We start from the raw sequence: 26696 nt of genomic DNA on the forward strand, positions 1-26696 counted from the left end.
ATTAATCGATAGTCTTACAAAATTGATCGATCGATCGATGTCAATCTATAACCATGACCATTAATCGATGAGACTTTAATAATCGAAGGATCGATGAATTGGTTGGCGATCAATCGATTATCCTGTGTTAATTACCCTGAGCGATTTTGCGTTAATTACACCCTGCTCGCTGCATGCCTATCAGCCAGCATAGGGTAGATAATGCTGCCGTGTTATGAAAGAGAGCAGTAAGTGTATTTTGTATGAACCATGGTTGGCACATGATCTTATGTGTTCCGAGGTTCATCCTAGAATGCGCTTACTCCCATTGTCCGTAACACAATAGAATGATTCATAAAACTTCTACATGGGTAATTTTTAAAATAATTGTTCAATCTAATATTTTGTGGGTTCATTATCTCTAGAAGTTTGATTCCAGAGTAACCACAGTAAACAAAAAAAATAAATGATGGAAGCAGTTCAGCTGCTTAAATTTTGAAATAAGAAAAAAGGAAAATATTGATGAATGGTTGGTAAATATATTAGTAACCAATTCATTTAAACTTATTTTTTATGGTGTATATGGAGATTTGAAAGATTTTCGAAGTGATGGAGAGTGATAAAACAGTTAGAACCGGATGAATTTTAAGGAATAAAATATCATAATTATTCGTTTTCTTTTGAAAAGAGTAAAGTTAAAGTAAAATTAATCCGGTGCACAAGTTAAATTCTCTTCCTCACTTGAAAATTTAATCTTGATCAGGGAAAATAATGATACGGTTGGGTTTGTAAAGAATAAGAATGTGGTTTGATGTTTATGATGACAATCTTTTTTATTGAATAAAATCCTGGCCGATCCTCAATGGAGAGGGCCTTACATTCTACAACTTAAACATAATATAGATATTAATAAGCAAATAAAATTTTAAAAAATGTTTAAATAATGAGTATAAAAAAGTGTGATCTATTGATTTCTTACGTTTAATTTTTATGGAAAAAGAAACCAGATTTATCTTTGAGAATTACATTTACTATTAATTTGCGACAAGCTTGTTTTAACTCGTTAAATACAATTAAAAAGTCTGATGGAGAGAACATCCCATCTTCAAATGTTGTCGGTTTTAAAGTCTTCAACATGTAAACTACAGTTTCTTCATCAAAATATTGACATTCGGATATCAGATTCTTGCAAATGTTTTCAAACACTCTCACCAAATGTTGTTCGTTGTTCGTGCATTTGTCCACCGTAGCAAGGATGGCCGGAAACAGCGATAGTAGGTACAGCCAGCTGGCTTCTTGGAAGACGATTTGCCGGGCGTAGTAGCCAGGCTCTGGAACGGACTCCGTGAGGACCACGGATTTGGATTTGTAGAGCAGCTTGAACTCCAGGGTTCTCCTCTCAGACAGGACGATATCCGGACGAGTATCTTCTGAACCACGGAGATATTGACCAATCTCCCCAGAATTCAGTACAAGTTGCTGGAACTCACCAACAGTGAAGTCGATCCCATTTTCCACCGAGCTGTGTTTGAGGAATTTGATGACTGTAGGAAATTGTTCTTCCACTCGGTGACCAACGACTATTTGCTTGGCGCCATCAGGTGATAGATAGAAGCTGGTGTTAACCACTGTCCTTAGGATGAGAGAGCCAGGGCAGCTGAGTTTCTTGTCAGTGGACTGCATGATGAGGCGAGTTCTGAGCAGGTTCACAGATTGATGGTTCAGATGTTTCTTTCCTCCAATTTATATCGGACTTGGTGATGTATGAAGGTCGCTTTCTCAAAATAATAATGGCCTTCTTACGCCAATCTTGCGACAACAACAGGCCTGGATCTTACTATGACTTACATTCTTGCCACATGACACCCTCTTGAAGCAAGTTTGATATTTGGCCTTCAAGATTTCATCATTTCGTAGAGTATTATTGGAAAATAATCTCTGAAAATCAAGCAATGAGCGGCATGGGCTCTAAAATATAAATATAGCAAACAATACTGGCCGCATACGTTTGAATGCAAGCTTTGCATTTCTCTAGTATTATGAATAAGTTTACTGCTGGTGGTATGTAAAAATTTCTTATGGTGGTTTACAAATGGTGGCAGTCCATAACTGTCGAAATATTCACAGTTCCTGAATCTATCGATATAAATGGCTACCCAATGAGTACCAGGTTTTGAATCAGGGTCTGTATTTACCACAATACCACATGGAGTAGAGATAGCGTTTGGCAATCTATTTGCAGCACAAACCAGAGTATTAATAGGTAACGATTGGAGAGCTGTTGAAACCTCGAGAGAGTTCATTTTCTTGCACAAAATTTAGGCACTATAGTCGGCAATAACGTTGCGACTCTTATCTATTTCTATGACATTATCAAATTCCGCATAGGTTATGACTGTTATTGCTTCTGCTAGCGCATCACTGAACCTTAGTTCTATCCTCAAACTACCGTGGCGGACCAAACTCCAATGAGTTTTAATATGAGCCTCTAAATCAGGGGTAAAGTCTAAAGCGATCAAGCTGTATCCTGCCTTAAATTCCTCTCTGTTTATCTCGTTGCCAGAGTCTGAGTAATGTATCCCAGTGCCAGAGAAAAGAGAGTGAAAAGTTCGGACGTATTCGTGAGCGTCAAAATTTGGTGTTAGAACGACACCTGGAATTTGTTGGCCGTCGGTATGGAAGGAAGCATAATCAAGATTGAACGTTTGGAAATTAAACGGATTCTTTTCAATACCCCCGTTAAAAGCTGTGTTTAGCACCATACCCATAATAATACGAGTGGGAAGTTGGCCGCTGACTACATTATCTAGGGATGCACTTCGAACACCAGCAGGGATGGTGTTGGTTTTAACGTCAGCCCTGGTTATCGGGTACTTGGCATTCGTTTCTTCAAGTTCCTGAGCGTGACTTAAAAGGACACTAGGAGAGACTCTGACCCTTCGAGCAAATAAATTTGCTTCGATGACTTTAACTTTGTAACCATCCTGACCCAGCAAACAAAAAGCGTCTCTGGACCTTACAAACCTTAATTTCAAATCAACATTATTTAATAACATTTTATCCTGAGAGAAAATATCGCAATGAATACGGCCCATCATTTCTACAGTTTTGCTACGCTGACAGAACCCCCGCCTTTTTGTTAACCCTGAATTCCCCTCCGTCTCCATATTTCCTGCTTGATCCTTATACCATAAGATAAGGTGAGGTTGGGTAACTGGGCGGTGGGGTAACTGGGCAGTACCCTCTGTATTTCTACCAGATTAGTGCAAAAATTGTTTTCACTGTTGTCATATCTTCATTATGACGTAAACCATCTAGAACATGTAAACATAACTTCAAAAAAAAATTTTATGGTGAATGGTGAAGTGCCGAAAATTGGACAGCTTTTTTTTCAAAACAACGCCGGAGGTGGTCCCGAAAAGAGCCTCATATCTCACTCCCAGCAAGTATTTTATTCAACTTTGACAATTCTTCTTCATGTATGATGTATTTGTGTAATGCGTGAGTAATTACAACGTAATTGGATGAAAATACTGGCTGCAAAGGGTTGATGCCCAGTTACCTTGAAAATTTTCCCTTTGTGGGGTAACTGGGCACCCACCCCAAGGTAACTGGGCAGGTGGCAGTGGTGGCACCTGCCCAGTTACCCATTGCAAGGTTGCTGTGCTTCGGTGTTTGTTTACTTCTGAAAATGTCAAAACTAATTGACTATTGTGGACTTTTAAGTGCCAAAGACCAATAATCAGGGTTCCCAGCACACTAAACTTCTAACTTAAGTCAATTATAGCATAACTTAAGCATTACTTAATTACATTTTTGCCGCTAACTGTTACGACATCACTTTTAACGACTTAAACATGGTTATATAAATTCAAATGAAATTCTCTGAAACCCTCATGAGAAGGACATTCTTTTCTGGCCAATGAGAATTACAAATAATGCCCCCCTTAAAAATTAAGGGAACTTTTTGGCGCCTGACTCTATCCCAGATCAGCCTTGCGGCTTAATTTTTTTTCATTTTTTAAAAATGTATCATGCTTAATCTCACTAAAAGTGGCCAAACAGTGTCCTGGTATACAATACTACTTTATAAGTAGTAATACAGAAAGTTCCAAGCATTTATCTACAAGGAAACAATTTTTTTTTACCGTTATTCAATTCTCAGATTTGAGGGTTTTTTTGCCGCTAACTGTTACGACATCATTCTTAACCACTTAAACATGTTTATATACATTCAAATGACATTTTCTTAAACCTTCATGAGCAGGACATCACTTTCTGGCCAATGAGAATTAAAAATAATGCTCCCCTCAAAAATTAAGGGGGGGGGGTAGTCCAGTTACCCCACGACGTTGGGTAACTGGGTGAAAAAAACGGGAAATTTTTGAAAATTTGTGGGAAAAAATTGAAAGATGAAATTCGACTTTTGACTCTTTCTACATTTAGACAAGGTGTTGTACTTACTAAAAAAAATTTAAAAGTAGCCTCCACTGTCAATATAATGATGGGAAAAAAATCATGAAGTTGAAATTTTGACATTTTTCTCCGAACTCCTGCCCAGTTACCCAACCTCACCTTACTCGTTAAATGAGAATTTTTTGCACCAGGCCCGTAGCTTAGTAAGTTCTCAAGATATGCCCTATAAGGATACGCATTACTTGCTGATGATACTATTTTTTGATTCAAGTAAACATCAACTTGACTGAACAATGAATGCATCCAGTTATTAACGGGTCCTATCAAGGCATCATCAGCCGCAACCGTATCTTCGCCGTTGTTTTTAACAATTTTAGCTTTGATATTCAACAAAGTATGAGAGAGATCTAAGTAATCACTACCCTGGCCTGGTAAAACAAATTCAATCGGAGTATTGTCTTGCAACGATGAGATTTGTTTATACTGTAGTACCCATTGTCCATGCTCGATGTGAGTTTGGGTCGGGGGCAAAGAAAATAAGTCTAATTCTGATTTGGCACAATCACAACTACTGGAATGAACGAAAGACATGATTCATCTATTACCTATCCAAAAATATCGGCAAATTTACTTTCACTTAAACGCTTTTTACTCTTTTTAGTTTTACGCTGATTTTTATTTTTCCGAACTGTAACTCTTTTTTTTGACACTTTCTTCTTCTTCTGCTTCCTCCCTCTACTCTGTTCAGACGTCTTCCTCCACCGACAATCAACCCTCGAGTGAATAGCTTTCATCCTCTTTTCAGCTTTATACCCCCTGCCCCTGAAAATCGCATCTATCGCCTTCCGTTTTAGATTATTTTGAGCTTGACCTAGCCTCTGCTGAAACGCAAATTTTGCAGGCATGTCGTTCTCAATATCTTCAAGGAAATTAATTCCCGAGTGCATGAGCTCTTTGCCGACAACAGTAGCTCCTCTTTTAAGCAATGGCAAAGAGGATCGAAAAAGGCCTTTGAGAAACGTTCCGACGCCGTGCCCTCGTTGGTTGGGAGAACCGCGATAAACAGTGATGGTCCCTAAACCACGCTGAACCATTGAATCACGGAACATGATGAAAAGTAAGAGAAATAAAAATACAAAAAATAAACAACGCAAAACTTTACTCTTCACTCATTTGATCTTGCGGAAATGAAGCTTCACGTTCAAACTTCCTCTCACAAATGGTACATACTTTCCAAGATCGTCCCTTATATCAATTTCGATTTGTTGAAAATCTCTTTTCAGAACACTGCTGTAATGAGGATGAGTGAAAATACTCACAAACTGTTTGCCAGTATTTTGTTGATTTTATAAAATGTATCTTTTTTAAACAGACACGGGTTAGAGTTCGTGTTCATAAAACAAACCATCAATAATTTCCCTCTTTGTCATCTCTTAACTCGTAGGGTAGGATGGGGTCAGTCCGCCACTTTTTTGCCCCCAGATTTTTCCTGAGTTCCCTAATTGATGGATGAACTTGTTTGAATGCTAGGAGTGATCTTTGGACCTTTGACTATGCACAAAAAAAAATTGGATTCTTTAGGTGCATTTTCCCCCCCTTTTTTGAACTTTTTTTTTTTAAAAAAGAAAGTGGCGGAGTGACCCCACGAGTAGGGTCAGTCCGCCACATTCTTAGGGTCAGTCCGCCAGTAGCAAATGAAGACATGAGAAGTGCTGGAAAAAACAATTTAATTAAGAAAAATGAAGGAAAACAAACATATCTGAACTCAGAACTTCAGTCAGTACAAAAAAGTCTATAACTATAAGAACGAAAAGTTAATTTTAAGGGTCTAATAAATTTCAAAATTTGAATTTTTTTTTTTTTAAAAAAAAAGTTAAAATATTAATAAAAAGTCGGTGGTTTTGAAATTGAACTACATACATATAAAGGACTAGCCAGTGTAGCAGCACCTAAACCTAAAAAGGGGTCACTTAGCCAGTAGCAGAATGACCCTCGGCGTCACTGGCGGAATGACCCCATCCCGGCTTCGCTGCACAAAATTGTTACCTGACATGACAAAAGTAAAGATATTTCAAAGATCAAAAACGGAATCAATAGCCTTGAGTGAGTAGTTTACGATGATGTACTTCCCAAATTTCGATCACCAAACCACCAAAGTCCAGACGAAAAGTTCCAAAAAAGAAAAAAGTTACGATCGGGAGCAATTTTAACACTTGCGCCTGTAGGTTAGTTGTAAACAAATGAATCATGCCTGGAACAACATATAGTAGACGAGCACTTCCAACTGCTTACTCCCATGCTTTGAATTTCCCAATTCGACCACCGCTAGGGGCGCTACGGTCGACTGGCGGACTGACCCCATCCTACCCTACACTGGGACAGCCCTTTTGATAATATCACACTAAGAATTTTTCCCAACTCAGTTTCTTACGAACAGCACCCACTTTAGGAGTCTCTGCACTCCTTGATCGCTTTACAGGCGTAGGAGGCCAAAGTGCAGCGTACGCAGGAGAATCAGGACTCAACTCCTGCGAGGCAAAATTACGAATGAGCTCCCAACGCTCTGGATTACCTATTAATTCTTGTGGTACATTCATTTTAGCTAAAACCGAGTAAAATTCACGATGACCCGTAGGTATACGTGAGTTTTTTCGATTGCGCATTGCATCGTTCACTAGATCTGCAATATTAGACCCCTCGATTGCTTTACCCTCGATCTTAACTTTCCCATCTCTACCCCACTTAATCCTGTCATTTTTCTGTAATCTTTTTAATAAAACACTACCCTTATTCCTGAAAGTTTTTGGAAGTGTGTTCAAAATATCATCAGACGATGATTCTCCTCGATCCTCTCGCTCAGGTGTTGGAGTTGAAGGTTTTTCGTTGGACTGCAAACTTTCCGATGATGATGTTGATGATTGATCCTCGAAGGCATCGATTACCAGCTTCAAGGGTTTCTGTCTTTGCTCAGCAAACCTCAAACTACGCTCCAACACCTGCTGATACTTAGCCCACTTATCCGAATCGTTTAAGTCATGTGTGGCAAGAATGCGTGATAGCTCCTTGTGCAACTCGTGCAGAGGATCGTTCGAAACGGGCGTTTGTTGCAGTCTTTCAACTGTTTCAGAGGGTACCAAGATCATTTTTTTAGCGTGTTCCATACTCACCAATCCGTTTTTATTTTAACCTACGAATTAATTTTAAATCAATTCAACACTGAACTTAAAACTGCACTAACTATCGGCCCTAATAAAAGTGGAATAAGATTTCCACCTTTCTGAACCAATAGTTTTTTTTTTACTTTTCCAGCCACCTCTTCTAGCGGTCAATTTGCGCAGTAACTGTTTGTAACGACTGAGCTTCTGCTTCTGGCTCGAATTTACCGGAACATTTCCTTTTAACAAATTAAAAGCGCATTCGCACAAGCATCCCACAAGGTTCTTGTCAGCAGATTTTAGAATGACCAATCTATGCTGTGGTTTTAACTTCAACAAAGCCTCGAGGAGCTCCTTGTTGTTTACGACTGCACGCACCATTTTAAAATGATACAGAACTGAAATGAAGTTGTGCTATTTATATTTTATTATTTCCGAGGAATGTACACAATCATGCCTCCGCCCACCCCGGGAAATATATTCGTTCTGAATCTAAAATTTTCAGGGGTGGATTGTTTCAAATCTATGAGTAAATAACCGTGCGCTTTCGAAGTCGCATCAGCGAATATTTCGGTTAAAAATTTAAAATTTTGAGGACACATCTGTTGGGCCAGATGCCTAATTTGGGCTTTATCTCTAGGGTTTTTGAACAAAATCAGATAATGAGCATTCAAACTTAAATCCCTCTGATTTTTCCCCTTATAAAATATGTTTTGTGTTATAAAGAAAACGCTTATGTTTTTATGATGACAACCTTTCGTGAATAAATCAATAATCACTGAACTGTTGCTTGATTCACGCATCAAGTCATCGATGATGAACAAGCGCGGATAACTCGGGTCAATGTTACTATCAGGTAACCCTTGAATGAAAGTGACTCCTTTAAGGTTAAGATCGGGCTGCCAAATGGAGTAGTGCCAAAATATTTCTTTAAAGTTCGTATCACACAATGCTTTCAAATTCTTTAAAAAATTAACCACAAAATACGACTTCCCGCTGCCCGAAGGCCCTCCAAGTATCGCAGAGAATGGATGTTTGAACCGCGGGTCCATTTTTAAAACTGAATTAAATTTTGAGATGAGTTTAGATTTTAAGCCCAACGATTCAATTCTAGAGAAACTATTCAATAATGATATCGAATCAAAAAATATATAGTATATGAACGTATTTCTGCCAAACGGAACTATGTGCATTCAGACATGAGCCCCTGAGACCCATGAGAATATATGCATAACAGGACTAACGTTATAATGCACATAGTTCCGTTTAGCAGAAATACGGCCATACAATGTAAATATTTATATCGTATTTTTAAACCTAAATAAAAATTGAGTTGAGTTTAGATTTTCAGCCCAACGACTCAGAGGAACTATCCAATCATGATATCGTGTCCAACCGATTGAGGGCTGTAACTTACATGAAACAAAAACGAGAACAGTGAAAATTTTCAAGTATGTCTCTGCTGTAATCGCTGTTCTCGCCGTTGAGCTCAGCGCTGAAATCACCGGCCGCGCCGCTGAGTTCAGCGCTGAAGTCACCGGCCGCGCCGCTGAGTTCAGCGTTGAGCTCAGCCCGGCCGCGCCGCCGCGCCGCCCGCCGGCCCCCCCGGAGCACAAGACTTCAAGTTTGAGAGGCGCAATTTATAAGTTTCTTTATTTATTTATTTTTTTTATTTTAAAACAAGTTTCTTCTTGTTTGTCTAGACTTCAATATTGAGAGACAGAAGAGAGAGAAAAAAAATAGATATGCACCAATACTGAAATATTGATTTTTTTCTTTTAAATTTTTTGTTTCTTTTTTTTACCGGTTTTATTTGAAACAGTGAGAACGAAAACACACCAACTCGAAAAAAATGAAAATAATCAAGACACACAGACACACAAAACTGTACAGTGGGTGAAGAAGTTAGCATAAGAAATATGTTTTTGGTGCCGAAGGACAAGCACTTAAGGACAGTGTTTAAAGGTATAAGCTGGAATAGATGCGTTAACTTTAATGACATTAATGAAAATTGACTGTCTTGGTTGGTGTTTTCCCTCATTGCTGGCGGAGGAGAAAACTGCATGGAGAGAAGAGTCAGGTCCTCTCTATGTGCTCGGTAGAGGTTCTGGTTCCAAGAGGAGTGTCGGGCGTTTTGCCGACTCATTAGGCGTCCCAGGTGCAGGAAATGTTCCTTTGGAGCAACTAGGTCGGGGCTCGGGTTCTGGTTGTACCTCAGATGACGATCCGTCATCTTTGCTGCTCTCAGAAGAGTTACGAGCGGTCAGCTTCCGGTTCTGGCTTTAGAATAATTTTAAAAAAAATTAATTTTCCGGTTTTGAGATTTATGAAGCAAAATAATGGGACATTTTTATTTATTTATTTATTTATTTTTTTCGAGACAAAAGCATAAAGTTTCTTTTTTTAAATAAATTTTTTAGATAAATAACTTTTACTTACAATATCTTTGAGAATGTCGATTTCTCCAATCAAGAGTAGCTGCCTCCGTATTTCCGCCCATGCATTGGCGGCTGCATCCTCTTCGGCTGGATCGGGAACAGGATCCCTATCGCTGTTTGCTTCCTCCTCAACATCCTCTGGGATTCTCAAGATTTCCGATTGTGATAGTACTTCATGGGAAGGCCAAGTCACGGTGGGGGCTCTTTTCTCCTATCGAAAATGGACATTGGAAAAATTATTTACTGAGACACAGTAAAGAAAAAAAATAATTCTCGTAATAAGAATAATACAGTTCATGGCAACTATTTTGGTATTATGTTCCAATTTGAAGGCTCTATCAATAATTGTTTGTTGTATAGATCATTGTTAATTTGAAGAGATAACTATTCGTACTTTCCAGTACATATTTTTGCATACCCATCAATTTGAAGGGTAATTGACACATCGGTATGTACTTTGTTTCTAAAAGACAGTTTATAGATGGTCTGCATTAATAAACAATGTATCAGGGAGACAAATACACACACACACACGCACCCCCACACCCTCACCCTCACACACGCACCCTCACATTCTTTCATCCACCAGTATATCCCCCCTTCGATATAGAAACCCGTTCCCTCACAAATTATATTTACGGTTTTCAGAAATGAATTCATTTTAAAAGTTAGAACCTGCGTCATCAGCGATTTTCTTCAAGTCTTCTTCACTGAAACTTTCGTCGTCAGGCCACATGTTTGATCGGATTGGAGTCGCTGGGTCCAAGTAGCAATTTTCTGGAGGTGAAAGGAGAGGAGGGAAGGAATAAATGAATGAGTAAATTAATTTTTTTCAGATTTAAATTATAACCTAAACTAATATTTTTTTAATTCTATTATTAATCGTTATTTACATTTCAATTTACAGCTGTATTTACATTCAGATGGAATTTTTGTTTCTTTTTCTTCAAGATTATATTAAGTAGGAATTTTCGAACTGCTCCAGAGTTTCAATGCTCTGATTCAATAAATCTTGTATGTTAATTTCGATATTATAATTCATTTTGTGAGGGCATGTTTTAGGATCTATTAATTCGGGCGTAACACCTCGGGGTTGAAAATTGGATAGTTGCGTTGATGTCAAAAAATTATCCTCGGCGGCTCCCCGCAAAAAGTCGTTTTAAAGGAGAGAAGGAGACATATTTTGCAAGAGAGATTGGGATAGAGAAATTGATTCAAGAGTTAATTGTGTGCTTTCATTGATGGTTGGATAGGAGGAGGAGGAAAATCCTGATTGCTGCACCGATTCTCCCTTTTTCGTGGCCATTTTTCTCTCTTTGAAAAAAAAAAAATAAAAAAATAAAAAAATAAAAAAAAAAATAAAAAAATAAATTTGGTCAAATGATGTTAAGTTATGTTTTTTTCTTCTCTTGACTTGAGAATGAATAAGGTTCCCCTTCACAACCTTTCCATAAACCACTGGGTATATTTTTCACTCAAGTTAAACAATACTGAAAGATCTGACCTGTTTTTTAATTCACTTGTCAAGAATTTGATTTGACGATATTCTGCTGATGATTTAAATAGTGCATAATGAAGTTCAGGCATATCAGGAAAAGAGTGAATATTAAAAAAGCGCCCCGTAGATTGGGAATGTTTTTGCGGATGAGAAAGTAACTCGTACAGTAGAAAATTTTCAATTGGATAATTAAAAGTATGAAACCAGCATAGTTCTCTTTGGAGATCTTCGATCAATTGTGTTAGCAAAAATTTAAAATCATCGGCACACAACACGGATTTAAGAAGATATACTTTCTCTCGCACATACGAATTTATAAATTCATGATCGCTATTATTAATTAATATTGGTAACCCTATTAATTCAACACTACGGAGCAAGAGGGCATATTTAAAGATTAGAGGAGGAGTGGAAATTTGGAAAAGGATGACGATTTGTTCCAGAGTTATATTGCTAACGGAAAGGATTGACAACTTAGGGACCATTTTCCTCCTATTTGGGGGCAGAAAAAAATGAATTTTAAGTGAGAGACATAAATCTTTTTTTTTTTTATAAAGTTACCTATGTAAAGAGACATTTATTTATTTCGTTTTCTTTTATTTTGATTATTATTCTGATTATTATTAAGATATGGAGGCCTGCATGAACAATTCTTAATCATTAAACGCAAAAGAGAATGGATGTAATTCTTGCTTCAATTTACTTAGTTGAGAATTTAATTTCGCGTAAGTATCACTATTTTCAAATAAATTAAAGTGCCATTCGAGATCAGGGAATGATTCCCATGTAAAAAATCGCCGCGTGTTGGAATTGCTGTCTTGGAATGTTACCAATTCCATCGCCAGAAATTTTAAAAGTTTATTATTACTTTAAATTGTTAACCCTATTTCTTCATCGAAATCTTTATATAATTTAAACATCATTAGAGCGAAATCGGACTTGGATACGCGCGCTTTCATTTCCAGAAGTATACCGGCAAACTGCTCCAGACTTTCCTCTCCGTTCCTAACATCGTAAAAAGTATAGTTATATTTGCTTATAAAAGTAGTGGCTTTCATCAAGAACATATATTTTAATTTCACAGGGATGGTAATTTGGGATTGGAACAGGAATAAAATTTGCTCCAGAGTCGCTGTATAGAAGACCATAAATTGAAGGTTCATAGAAGCATCCATTTCTTTTCTCCTTCCTTTGTTGTTCTACGGACAAAAATATTTAGATTGATATAAATTTTCATTGATAATTTTCTTTTCTGTATGTTATGAAATGATTTTTTTTTTTTTTCAAGAAAAATTTGGGATATTAGAGAAATGAGGGTTGCATCTTTGAAGATTGAAGGGGTTTTTAATTTATCACTAAGGGAATTTTAGTTTTTTTCAAGCATAAGAATTACAAAAAAAAAAAAAAAAACTGAGCAGTTACATTGGTCTTAGAATAGTATTTTCATCGTTGCAGATGATGCGCTAGCAAAATAATGTAATATCATGTTTCCATACGCGAAGTTTCTAGGTTCAGAAATTTTGGTGATACCTAGCGCTACTGATTTTTTGCTACTCTATCACATGCAAACACGAAAATACGATCCTATGACACATTCTACTGTCCTAAGGAAGAAAGCCGTATGAGCCTCCAGACGTTGCCATATTTTTTATACTTTCCTGAAAATATATAATTTATCCGAAGAAATTTAGCAAATCCCGAATTTTCATACGGCGTTCTTCCTTAGCACAGCATTATTGCCTCCAGTTTTACTTTGACTCTAATGTTTGTCCGTGAGACAGAACAATTCAATGATATCCATGTCCTCGTTCAAAAGCCCTTGAATGTCGATCGGTATATTTTTCTTTTTTTTCTTTTCTCTGGCGTCATTTTTTCCTGATTTAAATTATTTTCCTTCTTCTTAACCTCATCACTTAGACTTTCATTTTTCTCTTTTTCTAACTGTTCCTGCAGATTCAAGTCTGCATCTAGTGTAGAATTCCCCGCCCGCTGCACTCTCACAATCAGTTTACACGTATTTGGATCCTCGCACAATCCAACGGTCTCCTGCATACGTTGGCCGTATGCAACTGGCGGCCAATTGTATTGATTGTGGTACTTTCCGTCACAGGAAAGTCTACTGCGCTTTGGCACTGGTTCTTCGTCTTTTTCGCGCGATATAGGATCCTCTTCCTCATCGGATGTTTCGAGGATTACTATCAAAGGAACTGCTTTGGGGCAAGCTGCAGGGATAAGATCAGGGGAAGCTGACGTGGATGGAAGTTTGGGGCTGGGAAGAGTTTGTTGCGTTAAAGGGGGGATTGGGTGGTGAGTATCTTCGTCAGATGCGGGGTTGGCTGGGGGGGGGAGGGGATAAATCATGTATAGCGGCGGGAGTTTCGATTTCTTCACTGTTGGTCCTCATAGTAAGTTATCGATAGAATGAGAAAAGAAAATGGGCTTTTCTGAGAAGGATTAAAAAATTAAGAAAAAAAGAAGAAAATGGTTTTGTGTTTCTTTCTTTCGGTTTAACATGTGAGTTTTTTTAGTGGCTTGAATTTGTGATTTAAAATGAGAAGTTGCAATTCTAAAATTTTTAATTTTAAGAATGAAAATGTCTGATAAATTTCTGAGGAAGAAAAAATTTAAGTGGAAATGAAGTAAATTTTATGAGCCCAGTATTTTTCTTCTTAAACAGTAGCGTCATGCTGATATCTTGATAGGAAAATTATTTGATCTCTCTGATTTGAGAAAATAAAAAAAAAATGGAAAAGTACTCACCAGAAAAATCACTGCACGAACACTGTAATTGCTGTAAGCGAACACTACCACTTCAATCGCTGCAAGTCAACACCAACGAAACTAACTCGTCAATCGAGCTAACATCATCGTTTTCATAGTTTCTACTTTCTAAATCAATTACTGTTTTCAACCCCTTCTCTACGACATCATGACGGTCGCGTGTCGTACAGTAATTATTGCGACATACATAACTAGTTGGAATGATAGTTCTCGATTTGACAAGTCACGTGCCGAAGTAGGCGGATACGACAGTGATAGCGAAGTGAAAAGTAAGCGCATTTCCTGTATGACCCATGATTAGTACATGCTTTAATATGTCTCATGGTTCATCCAAGTTTGCAATTACTGCTCTCTTTGCTATCACGGCAGAATAGCCAAAAAAACGCGGTAATGGTTTTAAAATCGATAGCTTACGGTGTATATCTATTCGGGATGAGGGTGACATTCTTTCGCTGATCGGCCTTGCACGGGATGTAAAAAAGGTGCAGGGTAATTAGCGCAGAATAATCGATTGATCGCCCGTCAATTCATCGATACTTCGATTATTAAAGTTTCATAGATGAATGTTGGTCTGGTATGGACATGTGCGAAGGATGGCAGATGATCGGTTGCCCAAGCAGGTCTTCGATTGGGTTCCTCTCGGAAGGCGACGGCGTGGACGCCCTGTGAAAGGTTGGCGACAAGGGGTGGAGGAGGAGATCAGAAGGTGCCAACTGCCTGATGATCTCTGGGAGGATACGGGGGGGGGGGGGCAATGGCGATTGGGCGTCGCAGAGCGCGAGGCGGCGCTATAAAAGCGGGTTTATGTATGTATGGATTAATGTTCATGGTTCGATCGATCGATCAATTTTGTAAGACTATCGATTAATTACCCATCTCCGTATCGGTACCTGTAACACCGCTGCAAGATGTCGTTAGTATTTTGCCATCCACCACACATTGTTGAAGATGTACCTTAAATGCTTGATTCTGAACCGTCAATTTAACTACTGTTGTGCAGTGGCTGAGTAGCCTGCGCATCAGCTCTACTTATCAACACAAGATTCGCCCCGGTCACTTATAGATGAGCGGTGGCCGAGTCGTCTAAGATGTCGGAGGCGCCCAGGGGCGTAGCTAGGAAATTTCTCTGAGGGGGGGGGTGGGACCACCTCTCGTGGTGAAGAGAGCGGGGGGGGGTTGAGGAATGGAGGATCCCGTTTTCCTGGGGGGCACGAGATTTCTGGGGGGGCAGGCCCCCCCAGGACACCCCTAGCTACGGCTATGGAGGCGCCCACATGTCTCAAGATAAGGGTTCGATTCCTAACTTCTCAGCTACTCAATTATGACCTGATTATTCGTTGTCTTACTGCAATATTTCATTAATCAGGCATTGCAAAACGCGTCCTTTTGACTTCAAATTTTTGTTCCTTATTCATCAAAAACAAAAATTATTTCATTCTAAAAGTAAAGTATATCTCATATCGTAATTTCTTAGGAGAAAAATAATACCAACATTGATAGAAGGCTAAAAATAGGGCTGCGAAGCGGGCCGTTGATGGCGCGAAGCGCCTCCAGGGAGTTGAGCCGCGTAGCGGCCTAGTTTTTTTAATATTGATGAAGTCAACAAAAAGTGCAGAAAGGAAGGTCTCGTCAGAATTCCAGACAAATTCGTCATTAGAACTATCAAATGACGCTGAGATCCTACTTTTCACGAATGAAAACACTTGAATATATACGCTAAGGTATGTCCGTGAAAGTATGTACTTAAGCTATAATGTGTGTACGAGAAAATATATACGATGGAGTATTTTCTATTTTTATTTAGAAAACTCCCGCTCAGTAATCCATCATTTTTAATGTCGTGAATTTTGCCCGGACGAATGGCAGTTCTTCATATCCTCTTGATAAACTCCTTCTCTCGACCAAAAGAGGATGAACGTACAGATTTTTATGGCAGAAATTGGTTTTCTCAAAGGATAAACATAGTCAAAAAAGGGGGCGTTCATAACATACGTAACGGTGAAAATTTTGACCCCCTCAGAAAATGGTCTCTTTTGAGGTAGGAACATTCCCAAAGTTTCCTTTTCCTATCACGAACGACTCAAAAGTTAGAGAGGAGAGCGGGGCGTTTATAGAATACCCTGTATTGTCATGGGAACGGAGTTCCCCATGATATTACAGTCGTTCCGTTGCTATCGCTATGGGATTCCCTATGCCTCTGCGACCTTGAGCGTTTCGCCCAGTCTTCGATTTTTGGTTGATTTTCCGATGTATCAAAAACCGTTGTATTTTTTAGCCAATCATGTCTCTACGTCAAGTTGTGTTGATTTCTAAAATTCGCTTTCAGCGAGTTTTTTTCCACCTTGAGATGTCGTGTCTGACTGGTAAATCTGCGCAGAACCACGAAGTTCCGATTTTGGGCAAATTCTTTTTTTTGGGAGGTTCTGATTGGTTATTTTTCGCCATCAGTTTTCTGTTCGTTGGTGCAAAAGATCGCCTACCTCGTTGCTCTTGAGAAGCCGCCATTATCCCACCTCAAATTTTAAACATAGATATAAAGAAATAATAACCATCGTACAAGGTGGAAAACTGCTCTGGAGGACCCGTTACGGATATATGAGCCAAAATCAGAACTCGATTGATGGATTTAATCCATGAATACAGAAATATTGCCTCAGCTTACTGCCGCGATCGCAAATGCATGCTGAGATGAACCTTGTGACACATGACAGCATAGGTAAACAATGTCTCACAGAGTAATGCGCTTAATCCGCTGTGTCTTATCACGCCAGTGGCCGAACCGTTGAAATCTCAAGGACGTCTTTTGTGAAGCCCCGCTCAGCGTCCGAGATCACTTAACTGTTCTCTTTTTCTCCATTAATATCCGAGCGGCGAGATAGCTCAGTTAGCTACGCCGCTGTTCTGACTCTGGGAGATCGTCACTTTTTGTGCGAGCGGGGGTTCGAATCTCGTAGGGGATAGCTAATTTTTACTGGTTGTATTGAATGTTTTAGACCAATCATCTAACAATAATTAATACTTGGCAACTTAGGAAGCACATAGGTCCCTTATGATGCGTATTCGGGCATATGTGTAGAGTAAAAATATCATACGTAGGGTGTCCCAAAAGTACCGGGACTGGTTCTGTAACTTCAAAAGTAAGATAGATACAGACATGATTTTGGTCTCATTTTAAAGATCAACTCAATACCTATCGATTAAAACCAAGATCAGCTCAATCGAATAAAAATTGACCGAGTTATGACAATTTGAAATTAGTGAGGAAAGTTTACCCCTACGGTTTTTAGGAAGATTTTTCGCTTACCAGGATTCAAAAAGTTAATATTCGTATCCACTTTCCTCCGAATCTTCCATAACTTCCTTTTGCTTTTCAAAGTACCGTCCATCAAACCGGATGCACTTTTTCATGCGCTCTTGCCACTTATCCAACATTGTTTTCCTGAATTCTTCCTCTGGGATGGAGTTGAAGAAGTTTTGAATTGCATTCTGGATTTCGGTCTTCGATACGAATCTTCGTCCGCGAAGCTCCTTTTTAAGCATAGGAAACATCCAAAAATCACATGGAGCCAAAAGTCAGGGCTATATGGGGGATGAGGGATTGTTTCAACTCCATTTTTACTCATAAATTCACGTGTTAAGCTCGATGTGTGAGGCCGCGCATTGTCTTGATGGAGTATCCAAGAAGATTTCAAGTCCGACCGTTTCCGGGAAATGTGCATTCTCAACTCCTTTAGTACTTTGCAATAATACGCACTGTCAACTGTTAAGTTTGATGGTACAAAAGGTTGATAAATGACACCTCAAAAATAAAAAAAAACACAATAAGCATCACTTTATCGGCCGAATTTTCGATTTACGGCGATAAAGAATCTTCCTTAAAAACCGTAGGCGTAAACTTTCCTCGCTGATTTCAAATTGCCATAACTCGGTCAATTTTTATCCGATTGAGCTGATCTTGGTTTTAATCGATAGGTATTGAGTTGATCTTTAAAATGAGATCAAGATCATGTCTGTATCTATCTTACTTTCGATGTTACAGAACAAGTCCCGGTGCTTTTGGGACACCTTATGTATACTTTACGCGAACTTTAAGCGAACCTGAAACTTAAATGCGTTAACTTCCGAAAACCATATATAATCCAACGAAAGTAAATAATTGGTACATAACAGCTTTCTTGTATGCAAAGAAAATAATTAAAAATGTTAAAAAAGAGATGTCAACACAAAATTACATAGCCCCTTCAATTCAGAAGATACTAAAAACGAACTGTACCTTAACGATTTCATATCCCAGAAGCTAACGTTCCCATGACGAATATTGCTATCGCTAGCGATTGCAAAATCCAACTTGTTTATCATTTAAAGTTTTATTGAACAAATGGATTTTTCCGCGGGTATTTTAGCACTAAATATCGCCACCATAGCTTGTGCCGCACCCGTAAAGCATTGGCGGACCTCCCTCCCCTCCCCCCCAATGAATGACATGTATAACATAAACGGCCCACCATATTATAGTAGTTTTGGTGACGCCTGTAGTCCCCACCAGATAGTCAGGAGGCATACGTAACAAAACATACGTCCCGTGTGCATATTCGTGAAGGCATATTAAGGCATAAGATTACATGCTAACTGGGAACTGGGTATTTACCCCTTGCAACAGGATGAGGGGCTTGAAAGAAGAAAAAACCTAGTACATAGCTATAAAATACATATTTTCAAACATAAATTTTAAACCAAGATAAATGAGCATGGAATAGCTACGAAATAGCTATAAAATATGCTATCTGTACGATACCATATAAAATAACAAAATAAATAGCTATCAAATAGCCTTTCTGGCCGATATCTATTCGATAATCCTGTTTTGGCTACAAGGGTAACCTGTCGTCCTTTCGTAAATTTTTGTCCTTCGACAAATTTCTTTTTTTTTCTCCTTTCAATCCTTTAAGTAGACTCGCGCTAGATCAGCTGGAAAACGTGTAACCGTGTTTCACGTAATTTTGGTGACGCTCCCCTTTTCGCCTCCGCTGTGTCCAGCAGGTATGCGGTTTTTTTTACGGTTTTACGTCTGTAGTGTGAATTTTAACAAACAAAGCGTAGCTCAGTTTAATCGGAGTCTTGTTTTATTCCTTGCTAGAAATAAGTTAATTGCTGAAACATCGAGTGTCACACTTATTCAGCGTAATTCTGGTGACGCCTCTCAAACAGCATAATTTCATTAAATTATCAGAATATCTTTCATTTCTCATAGATACACATGGCATGATAACATAACCGCTCTTACTTTCCTCTTGGTGCCATTTGCATTTGCACGAGAAATATATTAGTCTGGAAACGTAACTTCTTAGTCAGGGGGCATACGTATTCCCGTGTGCAGATTCGTGAGGGCATATTGTGTGATACATCAATCTCTTCGTTTTGATGTCTAGAAAAAGAAAATCGATGATGGCCATCTCAAATTTCATACAAACCCCCCCAAAATCAAGATGGCGGCCAAAATGCCGGTTTTGGGGTAAACAAATTTGAAGTTTGCAAATACGTCGTGTCGAGTGTCGATTCTTATGTATTTTTGATCGTAGAATCCGAATTTTCAGTCTAAAGTTAGCCTGAAGATTATTTTTAGGCCAAAATCCAAGATGGCGTCCAAAAATACCTCTTACGGGTAGGTACTAATTTGCCTATTCGGGTCTACATGCATTGTGAGGTATCAATTATTAGGTTTTCAGGGTCGTAGAGTTCGAAAATGAGGTCCATTTTCCGCTGCGACTCTCAAGAAGCCCTAAAATCAAAGATGGCCGCCGGTCTTACGGATGAAACTGCCATTTAGGGCAGCTGTATCAAACAATACGTTCAAAATTAAGTTTCTTGGGTCAAGAAGTTCGAATAGGAGATCAGATGTTTACTCTTACAAAAAATTAAGCCTCCGAAACGAAAATGGCTGCCGACATTGTTGCCAGTTAGAGGCGCAGACCGGTAAATGACTGATATTAAGGGATTTGCCAAAGGAGGGGTTTCGATAAGGCCCGTTGTTGGGCCCATACCCTGAGATTCTTCAATTCTACGATTGTTTGCTCATTTAAAGTCTAAAGTTTGCGGAATGGATCATGATTTGGTCATTTTCGATCTAGGGGTCTAATACTGGCCGAAACATGAGACTAAAGGCCGATTTTGGCGAAAAATGCGGGGTTTTTGGCTTTCGACGCGCTGTTCCATAACGATCCCATCATTGGAAAAGCAAACTTTCCTTCAAGTACGTTCACTAAGGATGTAAGATAGTCACTTTGGCCAATTTTCGTTGACGGCAAACCTTGCGCTCAGAGTTAAAACGATATTCCAAGAATTTTCTTGTTTTTCATCATTATTTAAAATGGCATAAAAAGGGCGACTCATCTTAAACCAGAAATACATTCCTTGGCCGAAAATGTACGCAGCTGGTCAAAACCTTCCTCCAAAAAATTTATGGATAAGGCCTCCCCCCCCCCCCAAAAAAAAAGGAAAAACCTTTGTTGCCACATTTTATTGCTTAACATCACAGAAAACCGCGTAATTATTTCAGTATTTGGAGGCTGTTCTTCGTCGAGCACATTCAGCAAAGTTCAAAACCCTCGATTTTTCATACGTTACGATCGCATGATTAGTGATTATATAAATGCAATTATCCATCATTATTTTGTTTATTACATGTATGTATCTATAGAGACTCCCATCGTGGCGCGGCATTCCCACATATCATCTGTAAAATCGAGAAAAATGCAACATTGAAATGAAAATGAGAATTATACTATCATCGCGCAGAGAATGTTGAGCTTATCCAAAACTAAAAATTCATTGCAAGAAAAAGTGTAATATTGGTTAAAATGCAAAACGACATAGAACATGGTCATATCCGGGTGGTATTACCTGTGCAAAGTGGGCGATAGAGTCGTCGACTGCTAAGCTCATATTGCATCTCTCATTTGTTGCCTCACTCTGCCGTGATAGCGAAGAGAGCAGTAAAGTGCAAAAATGAAGTTTTGAGAAAACAGGCTCAGAAGCTTCTTACCGGAAAATTTTATTGAAGGAAGCCTCCGTTCTTTTTCATATTGCCACTAAAAATGTCCGAAAGACTCCTAGAAATCGGGTTGGATGAATGAAAATCGACTGATTTTATTTCAATTACATAAGAAAGGCATTTTTCATTTTCATGCTAGGTTATTGTCAAGGAAGACAGCCGTAAGTGCTATCTTCTGCATGCTTTCAGGGTTGCGTTTTGAATACACAACAAACTCATTCTCAAATTAGAAATTGTCAAAAGACGCTTTACTTGAAAGCACTGTTTTCATTGGCTCTCAGGAGAAACAGTGTCATGCTGTCTTGCCTAAAACTACGTCATTTTTTGCGCACTTACGGCTTTTTCATATGTCTCGTTTTGATATAATTAAGATAAATTTTGCTGTTTTAGCAATTTCAATGATTTCATCTAAAAGAATTTGGACGAATTTTGAAGGAAACTCGATTTCGAAAATTTGACACAAACTGCTCTCTTCACTATCACGGCAGCACTCATTACAGACGTAAGTCTGAGCCAGAAAAACCAAGCGTTTGCTAGATTAGGTAATATGCGTCATTTCTCCAAAATTATGAAATGGAAGCTCCAAACAAGAGATCTGATGCAGGAGACAGGGAACCTGACGAAGGAGCAACTGATGAGGAAGCGGTGAGGAGGGAGTGAGGGAAACCAATGGTTTCAAATTATTTTTAGGAAGCAGAATTCTGATCGATCGCAGGCAATGAGAATGGCGGGGGCAGGGATTGTCAGGGTGGTGAAAAATCAGCATTAAGAACTCGTGATTCTGACACATGGCTTATTTTTTTTTCGGATCTCAGATCACGGTCAATGACTCAAAGTTGCGTCTTCGTGGGCAAATATCGTGTACAAAATTCGTAAGATAATGGGTCACCTACTAAGCCAAAATTTTAAAACAATTATTACTAACTTAAAATATAATCTACTTGCATCACTGAATACTGTAATTCGAGTCTTACATATTTATTTCAAAATGCGCATTTTCTGAGAAAGTGGCTGAAATCCTTGGCCAACTCGGATTCTTCGGGAACGCCGCGCCACGATGGGAGTCTCTATAGATACATACATGTAATAAACAAAATAATGATGGATAATTGCATTTATATAATCACTAATCATGCGATCGTAACGTATGAAAAATCGAGGGTTTTGAACTTTGCTGAATGTGCTCGACGAAGAACAGCCTCCAAATACTGAAATAATTACGCGGTTTTCTGTGATGTTAAGCAATAAAATGTGGCAACAAAGGTTTTTCCTTTTTTTTGGGGGGGGGGGGAGGCCTTAATCCATAAATTTTTTGGAGGAAGGTTTTGACCAGCTGCGTACATTTTCGGCCAAGGAATGTATTTCTGGTTTAAGATGAGTCGCCCTTTTTATGCCATTTTAAATAATGATGAAAAACAAGAAAATTCTTGGAATATCGTTTTAACTCTGAGCGCAAGGTTTGCCGTCAACGAAAATTGGCCAAAGTGACTATCTTACATCCTTAGTGAACGTACTTGAAGGAAAGTTTGCTTTTCCAATGATGGGATCGTTATGGAACAGCGCGTCGAAAGCCAAAAACCCCGCATTTTTCGCCAAAATCGGCCTTTAGTCTCATGTTTCGGCCAGTATTAGACCCCTAGATCGAAAATGACCAAATCATGATCCATTCCGCAAACTTTAGACTTTAAATGAGCAAACAATCGTAGAATTGAAGAATCTCAGGGTATGGGCCCAACAACGGGCCTTATCGAAACCCCTCCTTTGGCAAATCCCTTAATATCAGTCATTTACCGGTCTGCGCCTCTAACTGGCAACAATGTCGGCAGCCATTTTCGATTCGGAGGCTTAATTTTTTGTAAGAGTAAACATCTGATCTCCTATTCGAACTTCTTGACCCAAGAAACTTAATTTTGAACGTATTGTTTGATACAGCTGCCCTAAATGGCAGTTTCATCCGTAAGACCGGCAGGCCATCTTTGATTTTAGGGCTTCTTGAGAGTCGCAGCGGAAAATGGACCTCATTTTCGAACTCTACGACCCTGAAAACCTAATAATTGATACCTCACAATGCATGTAGACCCGAATAGGCAAATTAGTACCTACCCGTAAGAGGTATTTTTGGACGCCATCTTGGATTTTGGCCTAAAAATAATCTTCAGGCTAACTTTAGACTGAAAATTCGGATTCTACGATCAAAAATACATAAGAATCGACACTCGACACGACGTATTTGCAAACTTCAAATTTGTTTACCCCAAAACCGGCATTTTGGCCGCCATCTTGATTTTGGGGGGGTTTGTATGAAATTTGAGATGGCCATCATCGATTTTCTTTTTCTAGACATCAAAACGAAGAGATTGATGTATCACACAATATGCCCTCACGAATCTGCACACGGGAATACGTATGCCCCCTGACTAAGAAGTTACGTTTCCAGACTAATATATTTCTCGTGCAAATGCAAATGGCACCAAGAGGAAAGTAAGAGCGGTTATGTTATCATGCCATGTGTATCTATGAGAAATGAAAGATATTCTGATAATTTAATGAAATTATGCTGTTTGAGAGGCGTCACCAGAATTACGCTGAATAAGTGTGACACTCGATGTTTCAGCAATTAACTTATTTCTAGCAAGGAATAAAACAAGACTCCGATTAAACTGAGCTACGCTTTGTTTGTTAAAATTCACACTACAGACGTAAAACCGTAAAAAAAACCGCATACCTGCTGGACACAGCGGAGGCGAAAAGGGGAGCGTCACCAAAATTACGTGAAACACGGTTACACGTTTTCCAGCTGATCTAGCGCGAGTCTACTTAAAGGATTGAAAGGAGAAAAAAAAAGAAATTTGTCGAAGGACAAAAATTTACGAAAGGACGACAGGGTTACCCTTGTAGCCAAAACAGGATTATCGAATAGATATCGGCCAGAAAGGCTATTTGATAGCTATTTATTTTGTTATTTTATATGGTATCGTACAGATAGCATATTTTATAGCTATTTCGTAGCTATTCCATGCTCATTTATCTTGGTTTAAAATTTATGTTTGAAAATATGTATTTTATAGCTATGTACTAGGTTTTTTCTTCTTTCAAGCCCCTCATCCTGTTGCAAGGGGTAAATACCCAGTTCCCAGTTAGCATGTAATCTTCCGAAAATATCCGTGCAAAATCCGGCACCTTTGCATCATTTAAGAATATTGCGGACCATCTTTTTCTGTATTATAATAAGTGCGCCTCCTCCCTTTTGTGTAGCAGTTAGACATTATTTGAACAATTAAATTAAGGGAAGTCATGTACTTTATGGGATAGTGAATAATTTAAAACACTAAATGGGTGGAATAAATTGCACCATTCAACCTTAACATTTAAGAAACCCAAGAATTATTCTATATTTTCTTAAACATGTTAATGAATTTTCGTACTATTGTTAGTTGCAGCCTTAAGAACCATAAGATGATAAGTACATTGCAACGTTGCTATGATAGAGCAACTTTATTTTTTGCAAACCAAAATCACATAGAATTGCAAACCTTAATGCAAAAAAAAAAAAAAAAAAAAAAAATTAGCATAGCCCAGGGATTTTTTGCTAAAAGAGTTTCACCTCTACATGGTTTTGATTTGCTGCATTTATCGTATATACAGTTGCACAATCTTGGCAACGTACCAATGCACTTACCACCTTATGGTTTTCAAGGTCTCAATTTTGGTTCTTTTTCAAAAGTAAAATACCTTTTAAATACCTTTTCAATAGGTATCTATATACCTTTTAAATAGCTATTCAGATACCCATTTTATAGCTATCGAAAAAGCTATAAAATAGGGTATTTATAGTTGAAAAAAAAGGACACTATATAGGGTATTTAGATAGGATATTTTATATCTAATTTCAGCTATTTTATACCCTATTTCATAGCTATTTCGATACATATTAAATTGCTATTTCGATAAGTATTAAAAACAATATTTTGGCAACTAGGGTAGGTATACATGAATTCTCCCATTAAATAAAATCGCCCTATATGCATGCATGCATGCATATAATGCTTCAAAAATCTAATGACAGGTTCACTTTTTCTAGGCAAAAACCACGAAGGTACTGGTACTGAGGTATACGCGAATCCTACCGACCGTAATACCGATTTCCCGACACTTTTCCGCCGCCATTTTGATATCCCTCAGAATTTCAAAAGTCCAATCGAAGGTTCATTTCCTTGTGCCTAATAACCTCCAAATACCAAGTTTAATCTAAATCCATCGATGAAGAGCGTAAATTTCCACTTCCCGCTCTAAATCACCATTTTGAAAAGCACTGAATATCTTGGAAAACGAAGGCCGAAATCGTTTTCCTCGCCCCGAGAACCCCCGAAAAATAAACTTCATGCCGTATGCAATGTAGATGCCAAATTCGTGCCATTATGACGGCCGCCATTTTGCGAAAAATCGACATTTTGACCTGCGACTTGCCCCAAAATGTATTTACTTATTTGCGATTGGAATATTGCAATGTAATTCTAGCTTCACGAATTTCGATAGATTCCGTAAACTTTCTGCAACTTTGATCTCCACGGACCAACCCCCGCGACCAGCTTCCAACGCGGCGCTTGAATCCCGACGAAACAACCTCACAAAAAAAATAAAGCTCAAAAGCTTCCTCTAAAATCTACTTCAATAAGTTCTAACTTAAAAATAAAAAATAACCGACTATAACGAACTTCATCGATCTCACGAATTTTGTGCCTGGTCTGACGCACTTACTCTGGGCCATATTCCAGTAAAGAACTTCGCTCTAGCGACAATCATGTCTTTTACAGTATCGGATCCACGCTCCCAATCTGACCCGGATTCCGTCCAATTTTTTCCAAATAAATTGCTTATTTCGGCTCCGAGCCGCGCTCCTCGTAAAAATATCACCAAAAATCCTAAACAAACGGCTGTTTGTACTCGTATCCACTCTCTCCGACATTCCAAGACCTAAGTCCATCTCCATAGCCCGAACTTCCAATTTCGCCTGCGCAGTTGAGTTGGGTCTGGTTTGGGTTAGGAGTTTTTTGGGGCCTGAGGCCTTTTATTTCAGGCACCACAATACTTGTTCCGAATCTTGACAAAAATGTTTCTCAGAACACAATACAAGCAATCAAAATTACTTAAATTAACTCCTAACTAATTTTCGACTCACCTACCTAGCCGATAGCCTCTCTTGAATCTAATTGCATCGATTAGCGTATCCATTAACAAATTGAATAGAAAAGAACAGAGCTGCCTTTCATCCCCGGAGGACTATTAAGTGATCTCTCTCATCACCATCCTATTTTACCAATTTCGAGGCTAGACAAACAGGGTTAGGTCCCTAGTCAAAAGTTAGAAGAGGAAGAAGA

General features: G+C 38.6%; 2 protein-coding genes across 11 annotated transcripts in view; one reads left to right on the plus strand and one right to left on the minus strand.

Annotated features, from left to right (window-relative positions):
• The window catches only part of Shab (Shaker cognate b), a 327591-nt gene that overhangs the window by 197216 nt on the left and 103679 nt on the right, over positions 1 to 26696 (plus strand). The gene's annotated exons all lie outside the window — the stretch shown is intronic.
• On the minus strand, positions 5842 to 13785 carry LOC140226049 (uncharacterized). Of its 3 annotated transcripts, none has more exons than XM_072306452.1 (3): positions 10664 to 13785; positions 9990 to 10199; positions 5842 to 9830 (listed from the first exon to the last, which is right to left on the minus strand). In XM_072306452.1, exon 3 carries the CDS (start codon positions 7554 to 7556, stop codon positions 6792 to 6794), a length of 765 nt encoding a protein of 254 aa, XP_072162553.1. In that variant the 5' UTR covers positions 7557 to 9830; positions 9990 to 10199; positions 10664 to 13785; the 3' UTR covers positions 5842 to 6791. The 3 variants fall into 2 exon arrangements, with proteins under 3 accessions (XP_072162554.1, XP_072162553.1, XP_072162555.1); XM_072306453.1 differs by having other exon boundaries at positions 5842 to 9826.

Source organism: Bemisia tabaci, chromosome 1 (assembly GCF_918797505.1).
Source record: "Bemisia tabaci chromosome 1, PGI_BMITA_v3".
NCBI lineage: Eukaryota > Metazoa > Arthropoda > Insecta > Hemiptera > Aleyrodidae > Bemisia > Bemisia tabaci.

Excerpts from the sequence above, each read along its gene's own strand:
- LOC140226049 (XM_072306452.1), bottom strand. The coding sequence starts at position 7,556 with ATGGAACACGCTAAAAAAATGATCTTGGTACCCTCTGAAACAGTTGAA.